This window comes from Tripterygium wilfordii, chromosome 23, assembly GCF_013401445.1.
Source record: "Tripterygium wilfordii isolate XIE 37 chromosome 23, ASM1340144v1, whole genome shotgun sequence".
NCBI classification, from domain to species: domain Eukaryota; kingdom Viridiplantae; phylum Streptophyta; class Magnoliopsida; order Celastrales; family Celastraceae; genus Tripterygium; species Tripterygium wilfordii.
In genome coordinates this window covers 5294635-5313907 of record NC_052254.1, presented here as the reverse complement: position 1 = coordinate 5313907, position 19273 = coordinate 5294635, and the positions used below count along the sequence as shown (strand labels likewise).

The 19273-nt window shown below is 36.8% G+C and overlaps 3 protein-coding genes across 4 annotated transcripts; 2 read left to right on the top strand and 1 right to left on the bottom strand.

Annotated features, from left to right (window-relative positions):
• The first annotated feature begins 1271 nt into the window (after positions 1–1271).
• LOC119993174 (probable xyloglucan endotransglucosylase/hydrolase protein 23) lies at positions 1272–2663 on the top strand. The gene is made up of 3 exons (XM_038840168.1): positions 1272–1589; positions 1673–1866; positions 2069–2663. Exons 1-3 carry the CDS (start codon positions 1329–1331, stop codon positions 2460–2462), a joined length of 849 nt encoding a protein of 282 aa, XP_038696096.1. The 5' UTR covers positions 1272–1328; the 3' UTR covers positions 2463–2663.
• Positions 2664–5270: 2607 nt separating this feature from the next.
• Positions 5271–7892, top strand: LOC119993170 (probable xyloglucan endotransglucosylase/hydrolase protein 23). Of its 2 annotated transcripts, XM_038840164.1 has the most exons (4): positions 5271–5647; positions 6722–6850; positions 6934–7127; positions 7331–7892. In XM_038840164.1, exons 1-4 carry the CDS (start codon positions 5291–5293, stop codon positions 7722–7724), a joined length of 1074 nt encoding a protein of 357 aa, XP_038696092.1. In that variant the 5' UTR covers positions 5271–5290; the 3' UTR covers positions 7725–7892. The 2 variants fall into 2 exon arrangements, with proteins under 2 accessions (XP_038696092.1, XP_038696093.1); XM_038840165.1 differs by lacking the exons at positions 6722–6850; positions 6934–7127; positions 7331–7892 and adding exons at positions 5860–6053; positions 6256–6700 and having other exon boundaries at positions 5271–5776.
• A 2946-nt stretch (positions 7893–10838) lies between these two features.
• LOC119993175 (ADP-ribosylation factor 1-like) lies at positions 10839–16549 on the bottom strand. Its single transcript, XM_038840169.1, has 9 exons — positions 16347–16549; positions 16056–16253; positions 15925–15963; positions 15573–15635; positions 14127–14145; positions 13800–13911; positions 12936–12983; positions 12335–12465; positions 10839–11272 (listed from the first exon to the last, which is right to left on the bottom strand). The coding sequence occupies exons 2-9, from the start codon at positions 16156–16158 to the stop codon at positions 11239–11241; spliced, it is 549 nt and encodes a 182-aa protein (XP_038696097.1). The 5' UTR covers positions 16159–16253; positions 16347–16549; the 3' UTR covers positions 10839–11238.
• Between the last annotated feature and the right edge of the window lie 2724 nt (positions 16550–19273).

Below are 19273 nucleotides of genomic sequence, written 5' to 3'. Positions count from 1 at the left end.
CAGGAAGGTTCCTAATCATACCCTCGATTTGGTTCAACTTCCTGGTGCCAATGTTGCTACGAAGAAGCTTGCGAAGGACAATATTGATATTATTGTTGAGGTTCATCACAGGCTTACTGAAGGTGGGAAAAAGTACAAATCCCAAGCTGACAAACGACGGAAGTTTCGGTCCTTCAATGTAGGCGACGATGTTATGGTTTTCTTGCGCAAGGAGCGGTTTCCGACTGGTAAACATGGAAAGCTGCGGTAGCAGAAGATCGGTCCCTACATGATTTTGAAGAAGATTGGTGATAATGCTTATGTGGTTGATCTTCCTGCAAACATGAATGTCTCTTCCACTTTCAATGTTGCTGATTTATCTCTTGACCATCCGGAGGAGCCACTGTATCCGGGTTCTCAAGGTCCTTCGGAGCCGGATTCTTCTGAAGTGGAGGGGAATGACGTGGACATCGTTGCGAATGAGTTTTTGGAGAGTCGAAAGGTCAAGAAACGAAGTTCGGTTAAGTGGTTTAACGGTAAATCTAAAAGTGGCTGTAACTTTTGATTCGCTTGGAGTTATGAGGCCCATAATATTTTTTTAAGGACTGAATTGAAATTCAGCTAGAGCAATCGCGATGGTACATGGTTGAAGACCCGGTTGAAGAGTCCTAATCAAGGCCAGAAAACGACGTTTACCTTTTCTACAGAGGTGTTTTAGTTTCTTTTGGATTTCCTTATTTTGTTTCCAAGTATTATTCGGTTTTCTAGACTTATTAGGGTTTCTTATTCATATATATATATATATGTCGTTAGGAGGTTTTGTTGGGACAGTTACTACTTTAGCTTCAATAAGAATTTTGATTTTCCAAAACTCTTTGAGTTTTCAACTTCCGGTTGCGTGAATAGGAGAGAAGGGCTATATATATACATACTCTCTACGTAAGACTGGATTACTATGCCAAATCCGTGAATTAGTTGGTAGAGAAATCAAATAAATTTCAATAATAACATAATATCCAACGTTAACGGTTTAGGAAGCAGAGGAGGAACTAGTCTTCTAAAAAAATATTTTAATGTGGACAGAGACTACACCACACCCACTTCAAGATCTCTCTTATTTAAAATGGAAAGCGCGTGTTTTGATAAACAGAGAGCAATGTCGGTTTGGTTGTGCACCTTTGTGAAGCCAAACAACTGGCTACAGATGAGCGGACTGGACCTTCCTATTCCCTTCCCCACACGTCTTCACTCTGCATTGATCCCCTATAAATACCAACTCCAGCACCCAAAAAAACTTCAAACCAAACCCACCTCTTCAAATTCATCATTTCACATCTCAAACAAAAATCATGGCTTCACTGATTTTCTTTTCATTATTGATTGCTTCTTTTGTGGCTGCTGCCTCAGCTGGTAACTTTTATCAAGATTTTGACATCACATGGGGAGATGGTCGTGGTAAGATACTCAACAATGGTGATCTCCTCACTCTCTCCCTTGACAAAGCCTCTGGTTCAGGTTTCCAATCCAAGAATGAGTTTCTATTTGGGAAAATTGATATGCAACTCAAGCTTGTCCCTGGCAATTCTGCTGGCACTGTCACTGCTTACTATGTAAGTGGGTTATGTTTTAATTTTCTAATCATTTCTATAGCTCAGGGAACTTGTGAACTAACAATTTATTAATTGATTTGCAGTTATCTTCAAAAGGATCAACATGGGATGAGATTGACTTTGAATTTCTGGGGAATTTGAGTGGTGATCCTTATATTCTTCACACAAATGTTTTCAGTCAAGGAAAGGGAAACAGAGAACAACAATTCTATTTGTGGTTCGACCCAACTGCAGATTTCCACACATATTCCATTCTTTGGAATCCACAACGCATTATGTAAGTACCCCATCCAATGGACTTGGAGATTATGCTGTTATTGCTCTTGTAATGTTAATCTTGGGTTGCATTTGGGATAATCAAATGCATATGAAATCTGTTTCTAGGAATATAGAACACCAACTGTTTGATAAAAAGCCGAAGTTGAATTGTATTTCTGATTGTGCTGGATTTGTGTTAAATTTTGGTTCCTCTGTTTCAGATTCTCTGTAGATGACACTCCAATTAGGGAATTCAAGAACATGGAGTCCATGGGTGTTGCGTACCCAAAGAATCAAGCAATGAGAATATACTCTAGTTTATGGAATGCTGATGACTGGGCCACAAGAGGAGGACTTGTTAAGACAGATTGGTCTCAAGCGCCCTTCACTGCCTCTTACAGGAACTTCAATGCCAATGCTTGTGTTTGGTCCAACGGTGCATCTTCTTGCACTTCAACTAAAAACAGTAGTAATGCTTGGCTCTTACAGGAGTTGGATTCTGCAAACCAAGAGAAGCTGAAGTGGGTGCAGAAGAACTACATGATATATAACTACTGTGGTGATACTAAGAGATTTCCTGGAGGCCTACCCAAAGAGTGCAACAGCGGCTTCTAGTTCATAATGTTGCATTGATAGTGTTTTTGTGTAATTATTTACACTTTATTCTTTAATTCTTTGGTAATTGTCCTATTGATGTAATGCAAAACAACACACAAATGGAGAAGATTATTCTTTGGTGATTGAATCAATTTCAATGAATTTGAATTGTGCATTCTTTGAACTATTGGATTTGATTTTGCTATATAAGTTCTTTGAGATTCATGTGTACTGTTCAGAAGATTAACGGTATTCTTTTACCAAAGGTTACATATACGATTTCAAATTTTTTTGTAATGAATTTATTCACACTTTTTATTCATGCTAGATTCGTTTTGAGAAGTTATCTCAATCCATATAGACAAAATATGAGTAAATTTTGTATTTCAAGAGTCTTAAATTCACAATCCTCTTGAGGAGAAGCAATTCTTACCAACTAAGCTACTACCCATTGATAGGTCTCAATGTTTTAGTTCCAAGCTAGCTTTTGATCTATAATTAACGAATTAAGCACAGTTTTGAGCTATTAAAGGAAAAACTAGGTAGTGCTCTTGTTCAGGCACTTCCAGATTTTGACAAGTTATTTATGGTGGAGTGCGATGCATCAGGTGTGGGAATTGGAGCGGTGTTGTCACAGGAAAAGAGGCCTATTACATTCTTCAGTGAGAAATTCAACGAATCTAGGCTAAAGTGGTCAACATACAACAAGGAATTATATTCTGTGGTGCGGGCTTTAAAGTTTTGGGAGCAATATTTGATTGGCCTAGAGTTCGTGTTGTATACCGATCATGAGGCATTGAAGTTTTTGAAGAGTCAGAAACAACTCACGGACCGAATGCATGCAACGTGGTCGGCTTATATAGAAAAATTTCCTTATAAGTTGACGCATCAGTCCGATAGTACTAATACGGTGGCAGATGTTCCCAGTAGGTGTGTCTCGTTATTGGCAGCATTACGTATGGAAATTATTGGATTTGATTGCGTCAAAGAACAATTTCTGAGTGATCCTGATTTTTTTGACATTTGGGGGAAGTGCCGGCAACAACATACAATTGCAGATTTTTATTTGCATGACGGGTTTCTTATGAAAGGCAATCAGTTATGTATTCCGGTTGGTTCGTTGCGAGAGAAATTAATTTGTGATTTGCATGGAGGGAGCTTTGTAGGTTACTTGGGTGTTGATAAGACATTGTCGACAGTGCAGGATCGTTATTTTTTGCCACGACAGAAACGGGATGTTGAAAAGTTTGTACAATGGTGTTATGTTTGTCAAACGGCAAAAGGGAAGATGCAAAATATCGGATTATACACACCATTGCCGATTCTAGATTCCATATGGGAGGACTTGTCCATGGATATTATTCTTCGCTTACCACGCACTCAACGTGGTGTCGATTCTGTTTTTTGTCGTTGTTGACAGGTTTTCCAAGATGGCACACTTTATTCCATGTCGTAAGACGTCCGATGCTTCTCATATCGCGAAGTTGTTCTTCAAAGAAGTCGTGCGTTTGTATGGAGTGCTGAAGTCAATTGTTTTCGATAGAGATACCAAATTTCTGAGTCACTTCTGGCGACATTTGTGGCAACTATACAATTGTCCTTTAAGGAAGAGTACCAAGCTCATTCACAGATTGATGGTCAAACGGAGATAGTGAACAGGACATTAGGGGACATTGTGTGGAGTATTTGTGGTTCACGTCCTACACATTGGGATTTTGCTTTGGCTCAAGCAGAATTTGCTTACAAGAATGACAAGCATCGAATTATAGGACAGTCGCCTTTTTCTATTGTATACAGGAAGGTTCCTAATCATACCCTCAATTTGGTTCAACTTCCTGGTGCCAATGTTGCTGCGAAGAAGCTTGCGGAGGACAATATTGATATTATTGTTGAGGTTCATCATAGGCTTACTGAAGGTGGGAAAAAGTACAAATCCCAAGCTGACAAATGACGTAAGTTTCTGTCCTTCAATGTAGGCGACGATGTTATGGTTTTCTTGAGCAAAGAGCGGTTTCCGGCTAGTAAACATGGAAAGCTGCAGCAGCGGAAGATCGGTCCCTACAAGATTTTGAAGAAGATTGGTGATAATGCTTATGTGGTTGATCTTCAAACATGAATATCTCTTCCACTTTCAATGTTGTTGATTTATCTCTTTACCATCCGGAGGAGCCTCTGTATCCGGGTTCTCAAGGTCCTTTGGAGTCGGATTCTTCTGAAGTGGACGGGAATGACGTGGACGTCGTTGCGAATGAGTTTCTGGACTGTTTGGAGAGTCGAAATGTCAAGAAACGAAGTTCAGTTTAGTGGTTTAACGGTCAATCTAAAAGTGGCTGTAACTTTTGATTCGCATGGAGTTATGAGGCCCATAATATCTTTTTAAGGACTGAATTGAAATTCAGCTAGAGTAATTGGAATGCATTTGGTTGAAGACCCGGTTGAAGAGTCCTAATCAAGGCCAGAAAACGACGTTTACCTTTTCTACGGAGGTGTTTTAGTTTCTTTTCGATTTTCTTATTTGTTTCCAAGTATATATCGTTAGGAGGGTTTTGTTGAGACAGTTATTACTTTGGCTTCAATAAGAATTTTCCAAAACTCTCTGAGTTTTCAACTTCCGGTTGCGTCAATAGGAGAGAAGGGCTATATATATATACACACTCTCTACATAAGACTGGATTCCTATGCCAAATCCGTGAATTAGTTGGTAGAGAAATCAAATAAATTTCAATAATAACATAATATCCAACGTTAACGGTTTAGGAAGCAGAGGAGGAACTAGTCTTCTAAAAAAATATTTTAATGTGGACAGAGACTACACCACACCCACTTCAAGATCTCTCTTATTTAAAATGGAAAGCGCGTGTTTTGATAAACAGAGAGCAATGTCGGTTTGGTTGTGCACCTTTGTGAAGCCAAACAACTGGCTACAGATGAGCGGACTGGACCTTCCTATTCCCTTCCCCACACGTCTTCACTCTGCATTGATCCCCTATAAATACCAACTCCAGCACCCAAAAAAACTTCAAACCAAACCCACCTCTTCAAATTCATCATTCACATCTCAAACAAAAATCATGGCTTCACTGATATTCTTTTCATTTTGGATTGCTTCTTTTGTGGCAGCTACCTCAGCTGGTAACTTTTATCAAGATTTTGACATCACATGGGGAGATGGTCGTGGTAAGATACTAAACAATGGTGATCTCCTCACTCTCTCTCTTGACAAAGCCTCTGGTTCAGGTTTCCAATCCAAGAATGAGTTTCTATTTGGGAAAATTGATATGCAACTCAAGCTTGTCCCTGGCAACTCTGCTGGCACTGCCACTGCTTACTATGTAAGTGGGTTATGTTTTAATTTTCTAATCATTTCTATAGCTCAGGGAACTTGTGAACTAACAATTTATTAATTGATTTGCAGTTATCTTCAAAAGGATCAACATGGGATGAGATTGACTTTGAATTTCTGGGGAATTTGAGTGGTGATCCTTATATTCTTCACACAAATGTTTTCAGTCAAGGAAAGGGAAACAGAGAAGAACAATTCTATTTGTGGTTCGACCCAACTGCAGATTTCCACACATATTCCATTCTTTGGAATCCACAACGCATTATGTAAGTACCCCATCCAATGGACTTGGAGATTATGCTGTTATTGCTCTTGTAATGTTAATCTTGGGTTGCATTTGGGATAATCAAATGCATATGAAATCTGTTTCTAGGAATATAGAACACCAACTGTTTGATAAAAAGCCGAAGTTGAATTGTATTTCTGATTGTGCTGGATTTGTGTTAAATTTTGGTTCCTCTGTTTCAGATTCTCTGTAGATGACACTCCAATTAGGGAATTCAAGAACATGGAGTCCATGGGTGTTGCGTACCCAAAGAATCAAGCAATGAGAATATACTCTAGTTTATGGAATGCTGATGACTGGGCCACAAGAGGAGGACTTGTTAAGACAGATTGGTCTCAAGCGCCCTTCACTGCCTCTTACAGGAACTTCAATGCCAATGCTTGTGTTTGGTCCAACGGTGCATCTTCTTGCACTTCAACTAAAAACAGTAGTAATGCTTGGCTCTTACAGGAGTTGGATTCTGCAAACCAAGAGAAGCTGAAGTGGGTGCAGAAGAACTACATGATATATAACTACTGTGGTGATACTAAGAGATTTCCTGGAGGCCTACCCAAAGAGTGCAACAGCGGCTTCTAGTTCATAATGTTGCATTGATAGTGTTTTTGTGTAATTATTTACACTTTATTCTTTAATTCTTTGGTAATTGTCCTCACTCTCTCCCTTGACAAAGCCTCTGGTTCAGGTTTCCAATCCAAGAATGAGTTTCTATTTGGGAAAATTGATATGCAACTCAAGCTTGTCCCTGGCAACTCTGCTGGCACTGTCACTGCTTACTATGTAAGTGGTTTATATTTTAATTTTCGAATCAATTTTATAGCTCAGTGAACTTGTGAACTAACAATTTGTTAATTGATTTGCAGTTATCTTCAAAAGGGTCAACATGGGATGAGATTGACTTTGAATTTCTTGGGAATTTGAGTGGTGATCCTTATATTCTTCACACAAATGTTTTCAGTCAAGGAAAGGGAAACAGAGAACAACAATTCTATTTATGGTTCGACCCAACTGCAGATTTCCACACATATTCCATTCTTTGGAATCCACAACGCATTATGTAAGTACCCGATCCAATGGAATTTGAGATTATGCTGTTATTGCTCTTGTAATGTTAATCTTGGGTTGCATTTGGGAGAATCAAATGCATATGAAATCTGGTTCTAGGAATATAGAACACCAACTGTTTGACAAAAAGCTGAAGTTGAATTGTATTTCTGATTGTGCTGGATTTGTGTTTAAATTTTGGTTCCTCTGTTTCAGATTCTCTGTAGATGACACTCCAATTAGGGAATTCAAGAACATGGAGTCCATGGGTGTTGCGTACCCAAAGAATCAAGCAATGAGAATATACTCTAGTTTATGGAATGCTGATGACTGGGCCACAAGAGGAGGACTTGTGAAGACAGATTGGTCTCAAGCTCCCTTCACTGCCTCCTACAGGAACTTCAATGCCAATGCTTGTGTTTGGTCCAACGGTGCATCTTCTTGCCCTTCAACTAAAAACAGTAGTAATGCTTGGCTCTTACAGGAGTTGGATTCTGCACACCAGGAGAAGCTGAAGTGGGTGCAGAAGAACTACATGATATATAACTACTGTGGTGATACTAAGAGATTTCCTGGAGGCCTACCCAAGGAGTGCAACAGCAGCTTCTAGTTCATAATGTTGCATTGATACTGTGTTTTTGTGTAATTATTTACACTGTATTCTTTAATTCTTTGGTAATTGTCCTATTGATGTAATGCAAAACAACGCACAAATGGAAAAGATTACTCTTTGGTGATTGAATCAATTTCAATGAATTTGAGTTGTGCATTCTTTGAACTATTGGATTTGATTTTGCTATTTAAGTTCTTTGAGATTCATGTGTACTGTTCAGAAGATTAACGGTATTCTTTTACCAAAGGTTACATATACAATTTCAAATTTTTTGTAATGAATATATTCACACTTTTTATTCATGCTAGATTCTTTTTGAGTAAAGTTATCTCAATCCATATAGACAAAATATGAGTAAATTTTGTATTTCATGAGTCTTAAATCCACAATCCTCTTGAGGAGAAGCAACTCTTACCAACTAAACTATTACCCATTGATAGGTCTCAACGTTTTAGTTCCAAGCTAGCTTTTGATCTATAATTAACTAATTAAACACTTCTATTTATAAACCTTTTCGGGGGCGGCCCGCTAAAATTTTTTGACGGATCAAATTCCTATTGTTCTAATGTCAATCCATCCCATTATCAATTCGTGATTCCTCCCCAGCATACAATGAGAGTTCAAATAGTGGTGATCATTGTTATGATCATACATAAATTTGTCAAAAGAACCAATTCCCTCATTTTGGCTTTCAATTATGATTTAACCATGTTATAAGGGTTAAGTAAACTTTTGGTCACTAAAAGGTACCTAAAATTTTATTTTGGTCACGCAAAGATCAAACGGTACAAGTTAGTCATCCAAAAATTTCGTTTGCTATACTTTGACCACTCAAGCAGATTTTTGAAAATCTGGACAGCCAACCCTCTTAGATGGCGTGTTGACCGTTAACTACGATTATCTTAATGTTGATGTGGATTAAAGTGGAATAAATTTTCTACAAAATTATAGATGGCGAAATCAAAACCTTACACTTGTAGTAACTTGAAAAAAAATTAATTAGTAATATAATTTTTATATCATCCACGGATCCACCTTGAAAAAAAATTACTCTGAAATACATATATTTTAAACAAAATCAAACAAATATGAAAACGTCAAAAAAATAAATCTCCATTACCACCACCACGGCGCCATGTCCTCCGCCTATGTTCTTTCATTGGCTTAAGAGCACCCACAGTGGCTCTTGTAAACAAGTCCTCCACTCTATTTTAAGGATAATGCTTGAGACCCTTAAAAAGTGACCCCCAAAAGACCCATTTAATGTGGAGTGGGTTCTACATGTGTATTTTTAATCAATGGTTATTTTAATGCCACATAGATTTGGGGGACTTTTGGGGGTGTCTAGCATTGTCCTTATTTTAAAGGATGAAGTCCAAAAAATGTTTAAAAAAACCCTCACAGTAGTTTCTATATTACTCTATCCTTCCACTCTCCTATTTTCTTCTATCATTTCCTTCTCCCCTTTCCTCCTCTTCCTCTTGAAAATTCTCGTTTGATCTCTCTGAGTGGTTCTCTTCCAATGCCAGCAGTTGGTTTGCGCCCAAATTGATTTCGATTTTGGCTTCAATAAGGTATTTTTCTTTTGCCCTAAAATCTCTGTGATATGTGATGGTTTGTGATGGTTTCAATTAGGTTGGTTTGTGATACTTTTTCTAAAGGGTGTTCTTTTTCTGGACATTGAAATTGTTTTATGGAGTTCATTTTTTGGGTTCTATGGTGTTTCGGGGGTCCAATTTTTGGTTTCAATTTCCTCCTCAACCTTGGAATTGTCTCGGCTTTGAAGATGTTTAGCAATTGTTCCTGAAATTTGATACGTAGTTAAAATGTAGTTAGAGTTTGGCAAGGATCAGATAGAATTTCTTTTGCTAGACATTAATGGCAAGGATCAATTAGAGTTTGGCAAGGATCATATATTGTTGTGGATATATATCCAATTGTTTCATTAGACACAAGTTTCATTTGCTAGAATATTAGCGTCCCTGCTTCGTAGAGAGACTGTAATGAATATTTTAAGTTATAGAGGGCAGTTTAAAGGAGCTGATGTGAAGTGCTGTTGAATTGTGATTCTGTAAAACTATAAAATGACTCATTTTACTGTATTTTAGAGAATCTGTTAAGAGCAACTGCTAGAGTTGCTCTTAATGCCTATTTACTTTACAAAAGTCCTCAATCGACTTTAATATCAATCAAATCCTAGGATGCTAGCTGTTCAACATAAAGATCAGAAAATTGCGTATGTAGAAAAAGATTTGAGTGAGTTTCTTCTCTTCCGCACTAGTGGAAAATCTTCTCTTCTATCAACAGGGTAGCCCGAAGCTCCAGATCTCCAATGAAGCTCTAGATCTCCACACTCATTTTCAGATCTCCCATTCTGCACACTCAAGAGTAGATAAAGAATCACAAGAGAAGCCATGGTGGAGGAGGTGGCAGAGATACAATTGGGGAAGAAGAGATGGCTCTTGGGGTTAAATTGGGTATCGAAAAGCCATGTCATCAAGTTTACAATAAAAATGACGCCGTCAAGCCACATAAGCAAAATTATCAATGTGCCACATCGAACGTTTGACTATCCAGAATCCCCATAATCTGCCTGAGTGGTTAAAATGTAGTAAATTTTTTTTTAAATGACCAACTTAGAACATTTGATTTTCGGTGACCAAAATGAAATTTTAAATATCTTTCAATGACAAAAAGTTTACATAACCCCATGTTATAAAAAGATAGAAAAAATTAGAAAATTCAATCTTTCTACATCATTGGTTGGACCATCACAAGCATAATTAACCCCATCACGCTATATGAGAATGAATGAATCACGTTTGCTCTCATCAATTAATAAATGATTTGAGAACTTGGCTTTAGATAGATAAAAGTCTGGAAAAAAGAGAATTATACTTAATTAAAATAAAAAAAATTCATTAAGGCAGGCTAGAACTTGAAGATTGCTAATAAATAATAATGGTGCATACTCCATACACAAACCAGTTACTTTTTTATTTGCAAATATATTGACACGTAGATAATGGATTAAAGTCACAGATTCACCTTAATAACTGTTAAAAGTAAAGGAGAGGCCGTTTCCTTGAAGCACAATAAAATTGAGAACAGTTCAAGAAACTTTATCACAGTAGACAGCAGAACAAAACTACAGTATGGTTTTTCATCATCTAGAATGGTGATCCCAGCTTTATATAGTCCTAAAACATACTTGCATCTGACTAGAAAAGAGCACAGGGACGCTAAGCAGCAATAAAGCATTTTAGAATAAAGGAAAACACCAGGACAAAAATAAAAAGAAAGATGCAAAGACTGCAAGGAGAAACTGGTAAGATCCTTTGAAGAAAATTGTACATGCAGTTGTCTCACAGAAAATCAATGAGCATCAGATGACAATCGCACCCATGAAGAAAATCATTATAAGTCATTATCACCGGCCATGCCAAGTAAACCTTTCTCTTCTGTCATTTAGCCTGAACACATCAGCTCACCTGATGAATCTCCAGGAAACTTAGCCACCCCCAGACTTGAGTGTGTTGCTCAACCTACATTAAGAAGTTATAACCTTTACTACATGCAGTTACAGATATTAAAAAAAATGCAAACTTGAAGAACTTCTTTAAAGTAAGTTCATTTCGGAGAACTAATTTGGTTTTATGCCAGAATGATTGACAATGTGATGTCCCGACTAGGAAAATGACCATTTAGTTTTTATCGATTTGGAGAAGACATATGATAAGAGTAGCAAGGGAAGTGATGAGGGGGCCGGGTTCTTGAGGAGGAAGATTCCAATCAGCTACATTAATATATGTTAAGGACACGAATGAAGGCAAGCAGCTATTGTAGTCCGGCTAAAAAATAATTCACCACAGAGTTTAGTTTTTCTCATATACGTTGTACTGTCAGTCTGTCATTAAAAAATTTAAATCTCACAACTGCAGAGTTTTCCACTCCAATTGGTGAGTAAAGTATGATTGGTAACTAAAAAAATATGCAGAAGAGAAAGGACTTCTTAAAATGTAGGAAACTAATAAGTGGGTTGTAAAATTTACCAGGAACAGAGGGAGATTTTTGAGCTTACAGCAAGGATTACTTAGAGTTGAAATCGAGAAGAATATAAAACTGGCATCTCAACCATGACACAAATTTTAGAGACAGAGTTGGACTGAGGCTTTTCAATAATATTTGGCAGAGCAACATTAAATCCAAATGTTATGCTCTATTAAAAATTGAGTAGAATGAAAAAAGGGCACATCACTTGATGCCTTTTTTTTTAATCTTCGACTACCAGATCACAAACCATTAATTTGAGAGCCTTAATCTTCGAAGAGGAACGAGAAACACCGACTAATGAAAAATAACTAACAATCTGAAGGGATAATAATCAAGAGGTTAATATACTACCTTGAAAGTCATCTTGATGAAAATGAGAATAGCATCTTAAAGTAAGTAGTTCTAGTTTCGTGTGCATAATGTATTAGACTGTTAGTGCCAGTGGAAAATTCTAAGGTAATAATCAAGTAAATTCATTATTAATGTCAAACTCTTTACCGGTTTCATTTCGTTCTTGAATGGGAATTACCACTCACAATATTAGTACTGCTTACCAATCCAAGCCCTCAAAGAGGCCTTCTCCTTTTATGGCCGAAGTTTTAAAGATAGCCCATTGGCGATTTTTAATCTTGTGCAACTCCAAGGCCTCAGTTACCGCAGCATCATCGAGTGCACCAGGAAGATCCTGTATGGACAAAAAAATGAGAAAAAGTTTTAGAGACAACCAAACAACAAATTTTGGACAAAATTTTCAGCTAGCGCAATCCTTCTTCGTACTTGTCAGTACAATCCAATTGCAAAAATCATTTTAACCACTTTAATTTTTTTATTCTAAGGTCTATATTGTACACTTAAATGGGTTTCAAAACCTATTGTTTTGATAAGTTTCTTTAAATGAGTCAAAATAAATTGGTTGAGAATAGTTAGAAGTTCATGATATATATAGGGATTTAAATGAAAACAACATGATGGATATTTTGAGAATTTTTAAAATGTATTTAATAACTTTTTTATTCAACAAATTATTCCATTAGAAACATTTTGCAAGTGGATTGAACTGACAAGAATCGAAAATGATTGAGGTGAAAATTTTCTCCAAATTTCTACCTAGTGGAACAAATATTAGAGCATAAACGAGAGCTCAATGGCACTCACTTGCTTGTTTGCAAAAATTAGAACAACAGAACCTTTTAACTCTTCCTCCTGTCAAAATGCTTAACAGTGTAAATCATCATATCAAATATCTAGATTCAAAAGCATAAGGTTGGAGTCATAAGAACCTCCAATCATAGTCAATACCAGCAAACAAATAAATAAGGAAATAATAGCACTGCATACAACAAATTCAAAGTACAGTTACATAGAAAACAAAAAGTACAGTTACATAGGAAATAGTCGTGAGGAAAAATTTTCTATTAGAGCAACAACGTTCAAGACCCCAGAACAATAAATTTCGAAAATACCAAATTTAAAAACTGAAGAGAGAATCTGTTTTCTACTAAAAAATGATACAAAATGCACAACAATCTTAGAAAGGGAACTGCCTATAGCAAAAATCTTGCTTCATAACTTAGAAAATGGCATTACAATATTAAATTCTGACACAAACATTAAGCATCAACAGTATTTTCAATTGATATGCATAAACATTCTTGGAACATGTGTGCTTGGAAAAAAAATGCAATTACAGAGTAATTTATTTTTTTCATAACATTAAATTTTTCTTTTTCTTTTTTCTCTGGCATTCACAAATATCCACACAGCTATCTCCTCTTCCTTTCCTTTTCCACCTTAAAAATTCCATAACTTCCATGAATCTCACATTTTCCCTCTTTCACTCCATAAATAAAAAATTCTAAGTCAAACAATTTGTCTCAGCTAATCTGTATATCCTCAAGCATATCTGCATCTTTATATTACTTTTCCTTATTGTAAACGCAAAGTGAAAGGAGATCACATCAGCGAAGTCATAGCTGTTGGCAATGAATGGCAATGTTGATAGCATAAACTATAGTCTACCTCCAAAATTGCATGAAACTCTTCTTTAGCAATGACCAGCCTATCTGTGTCACTTGAGTCAACAACATAAATTATGGCTTGAGTATTGGGAAAATAACATCTCCAGTATGGCCTGAGGCACAAACAAATAAGTTGCCAGTAAGTTTTCGTAAAGGCCTTAGAGAAATTCATTAATATCAAAACAATATTGAGTTCTCATATTTTCAAGAGATCTTGAAATGACAGTATCATGGATATCAGAGGTCCCACAAGACCCATGCTATTAGAAACTTGCAAAATTTAATATGAAGAAATACTGTAGGAAAAAATATTATGTATAAAGCATACCTGATACTTGTCTGTCCACCTGTGTCAACAGAAAACAAAATTATCATCAGAGAAAAACCCGATAGATCAACCTCATAATCGAGAAATTTGTAAGTGTAATAAGTATCAATGCCAAAGAGGCTAGATGCCCCTTAAAAGGATTTTCCATCTTTGCGTTTTTCATCCAAGACTATCTTATCATTTGTGTTAATGAAAATTATTGGGTGAAGGGTCCCAAATAAAAGTCTGTCCAGAAAGTATGAATTTTAAATTTGATTATTTCTTGCATAAAATTATGGAAGGGGATGCTAGAATTCAATTTTAAGCCGTGCAATAAACACACCATAAGCCCCTCTACTTTATCTAAACATGAAAATGAGCACCTCGAAATTTTTTTCCTCAAGAAACCCTTCAACCTTTATCCCATCAAACAATACCATCAAAGACATTAGACCAAACAACATTCGAAGTAGCTACATGAATTCATTTGAGAAACTAGTGCGAATCTAACATGAATTCTCCTTTACCTTCATTTTTATCAAAAGCTACACTCTCGACTAATCATTAAGAGTTGATGTGATTCCTGATTACTTCCATCCAAGTCTTTTTCACCTCGACTCTTTCTCCTCTTTATAATATCACCTACTTAATTTTCTCAACTCTAAGAACAACCACACTACTGCCTCCACATCGTACATGCCCAAACATTGTTCTATTCAGAATTCAGTTTTAAACAAATAGTATTTGTCTATTTGAAGCAATGCAAAAAATGAAGACGTAAAACATCGTGAAGGATAATTAATTAAATTTTGAGAGAGAAGACAGTAAAATAACCGTTCTACATATATTAATAACACAATAAAGTTATAAAGATAACAACAAAAAGGGAAATTTTGATAGGAAAGAGCATGTGCTTGAGCAAGATGTCAAGAACAAGCATAGAAAGAGGTATCATATACCGTTACTAGTTGAGTCAAGGAAGGCAGATACTTGAGTCAAGGAAGGCAGAACGTAGGAACTACTGATCTATTCTAATGATAAGAGAACTTAATAGAATGCTTTCAACCAATGTATTTGGAATGCTTACAACACAGTTTATTTAATCATAACACTCTTACTAACAGCAGTTCAGAAAATATGTTCAATTGCTGATGCCACTGATACATTAGAAAAGCCCATCAATTCAAAATATCAATAACCAAACACACAAACCCCCCATACTCACCATCAAAGTTCCTAATCCGCCCAGATTCCAATCAAATCGAAGCTACTTTCACTTTTCTCTTACTAGCAAAGACCATTTATATTTATTGTTTGATAACAGCAAGAGCAGTTTTACCCAACTTCAAAAAGATTCCAAATTTCAAGCAATTAATGGGAACGAATTAAAAGTTTGGCAAAATGCAATAAGGGTTAAAAAAGAGTTGTGATATTTAATGCACACAGGAAGGTGGAACATTCACATACCTAGATCCCAGACTTGGAACTTAATATTGTTGTACTGCACTGTTTCTACATTGAATCCAATTGCTGCAACAAAAGATTTAAGCGAGGAAATTAATCAAGCAGCTTTTGTCAACATTATAACACATTAAACCACAAAATCGATTCATTTCAAAACATCACTGAGCCACTCTCGAATTAAATTATACGATCATGCAAATAACAAAGATGTATTTTGTCCTGACACACATAGTTTTGTTCCTCTCAACATAATTGGTGATCACAAAATATCTAGCAGTTCCACTTTCTTCCTCAACTTCGTGAGCAACAAGACAAATACCAAAATTGAATTACTTAAAGAAGAAAGATAACCCACTTGGAATTGTGGAGACAACTTCACCCATCTGCAGCCGATCTGCGTGAAATCCAAACCCATCAAGAGTCACCAAAAATCAATCAGAAAAGAAAATGCTATCGGAGAAAAAAAAAATTAAAGAAAACACTTACAAAGAATAGTGGTTTTGCCGGCATTGTCGAGGCCGAGGACAAGGATCCGAGCCTCTTTATTGCCAAAGAGCGAAGAGAACATTCGAGTAAACAGAATACCCATCTTTAGTTGAAAAGGAGGAATCTCAGCACATGAAAGGAATCAGACTTGAACTAACAGAATTGAGATCAGATCTGCAAAGCAGAGCCTTGTTCTCCCTGCACAAGCATCATAGTTAGTGCGCGCACTCCGTAGATGCATTACGCATACGCATCAACAAGTATAGATTTTTTCCGAGTACGGAGAAGTACCTGAAGAGAAAAGGAGGGCGCCTGCTTGCAGGGAGTGCCGTGAATTTGATGGTCGAATCAGAAATTCGAGAAGTTGAGAGGAGGTCGAATATGAATATGGTGTTTGTTAGTTCTCTCTTTAAAAATTAAATGATATGAACAGAGGAAGGAACATCTTCCAGGGAATGTAAGCGACTCTCTTCAGAGTCTTCTTCACGTCCCCGATGCAATGGACGTCCCGTCGTTTTATTTTGCCACGTCATTGTAACAGGTTGCTAAGCTTGTAAAAAAATGAGTATCAATTTGCCCCTCAATAACCACTTAACTAGGTCTTGGCATCGGGTCTGGCCGGACAGGCCTGAAAATTTAGGGTCTGAGTTTGGATTGACGCTTCGGGTTGAAACTGAGTTTGACTTGGGACAAAAATGGAAAACAAGCCTAATCTGGGCCCAAAGAAGTTGGAATTATTGACCTAGTTTCAAGCCCGGGTCAGGTCTAGACCGGGATTCGGGCTTATTTATTCTACGTATGTCTCAACAAGTTGAAGACCCATTTTTGTCCCTTAATCTCTCTGTGTTTCACTACAGCATTGATGTTTTTTTGTTACTTTGTGGGTTATTCTCCTTGCTGTAATCATGTTTGGGGCTCATGGATCTGTGAACATGTGCACTTGTTGACTTCTTGTCACTTATTGCCTTCGTAACATGGTCACAAGTCAATATATATATATATTTTGATATTGTATTGGGCCGTTGTTCGGACTTTGGGCCGGGCTATTGTGTTGGACTTCAGGCTTGGGCTCATTTGGCCAGAATTTAGCCCATGAAGTCGTGTTCGGGTCGGACCCGGCCCAAAAACTAAGACTCAGGCCTATCCATAAGTAATTTGGGGCTGCACTGACCCGATATCTTTTCGAGCTTCGGCTGGGACCGAGTCCGTAGGCCGTTTGGTGACTCCTACAGTTAGGGTTCATTTGCCACTTAGGCTTTCTAAATTATCTTTGGATGTTTGGATGGTTTTTAAAAAAAAAACTCAGAATAATAGAACTTTATGCAAAAAAGAGATTTTTATATTCGTCGTGGACCATATATATAAAAACACCTTCAACTTGAATTGCTGACCACATCTCTCGGCCTCCATGATTGAATTGCTGAGTGCCTCCATACATAAAACAAATAACAACAGTGATAACAGATTGCTTTGTCTTAAGCCCCGTTGAGGATAGATTATCTCACCATGTGAGTGATCGGACCTCTATTTTGAGGTCCTAATACCATCGAATTAGGGGTTCTAGTAATTAAAGTAATGTATTTGTTTTTAAATAAGTTAGTTTTACTCTTATGGTTGTTTCTCATTGGTTTTGCAGAAAATATGACTAAACCGGCAAAGTTGAAAACTTTCGGAATTGAAGAAAAGTGCATGGAGATGAAGAATTGTCCGGACATCTTCATTGGATGTTCGGATAGTTGAATCCAAGGGCAAAAAGGTCAAAGAATCATGAAACTACAGCAAAAAAATGGAAATCTGTACAAAGTGTCCAAACACCCCATAATCTATCTGAACAGTTGGAACCAGAAGGTTTAATCGTCCACACAGATTTCAACCGTCCGGACAGTTGCCCGATTTCTGCATTCCGAGAATGGTTAATTGAGCTGGGTTTTTGTGTATTTCTCAAATGTAACCAATGGGAGAAAGCTTCGCAAGGGTAAATAGGTAATTGTACTTGTAAAAAGAGGGAAAAACCCTAAGATTTGGGTTTTCTGTCTCATTCATTCATTCATTCTCTCTCCAACATCTAGTCTCCATAGTTTTTCTCTCTCTTACTCTCTCTAGGGTTTTGCTTAGTTCTTGTGATCTTGATTGTAAACATTGGTTTTCTTCTATAAAATTGATGTTTATTCTCATTATAATGAGTGGATAAGTTCCCTTTCTAGTTTCTAGTCCCGAACGGTGGGTGCAAGGTTTCGATTACTCAAGGTATGTTCAAAGGATCGTAGCTTCGATCCTTCTCTTTTAATTTCGTGATAGTTGAGTGATTAGATACATGAGAATGACATATTTGATTGTATTCTTGGATTGTCTAGTCTAGGGATTGCATCTAATGTGTTTGATTGAGAATTGTTAAACCCATTGCATGATTTTCTTAATTAATTGAGTTTCCATTGCATAGCTATTAATTATGTGTATTGATGATGGGGTTTTGGGTTAATTTAGTAATGTGCATGGGAGAGTTATGGTTAATTGATCTTTGAGTGTGAAACTAGGGTGTTAGTCAAGCCGAGTCCCAAGGGGGAACATTAATCCATAATATTAGGTGCTTATCCCTTTGCGTTCATCGTAGATTAAGAGACCCATGACCTACATGTATGAATTGAAGTCTTATATCCCAATTCTCTTTGTATATGCATGATTGATAGTATCACACAATACATTGTGTATGGTTGTGTGTGTTTGCAATGATACCTTGAGTATGAGAATCGAGTAGCCACTGGGACGGATTAGAGACTAGATTTTTTTTATTAATTGTTTTAAATCTAATTTTCATTTGCTTTGATTACAAAAATCGCTTATGCTACCGAGTCATTCGGCTATTTTTATTACTTGTCTTTATTTTGATATTCATTGCGTTTAGTAGTGTTAGTTAGTTAATTGCATATCATTCACCTTCAAATTTGCATTGCTCCCTCGTGGATCGATACCGAACTCACTGGTTTATTACTTGACGATACCCTACACTTGCGGTAAGTACACACTTTGATGTCGGTCAGTGAGCCATTGAAAATAGCATAATAGGACACAGATTGTACACACCGCATAATCCAATTAACCCAACTCCAATTAAAACCCACTCAAAGCATAACACATTCTAAGATACTCCACTAAACCCGGTCGTATGTTTTGCTCATATTCAATTTAATAGCCATATAATCTGTCTGGTTTTTCTGCTT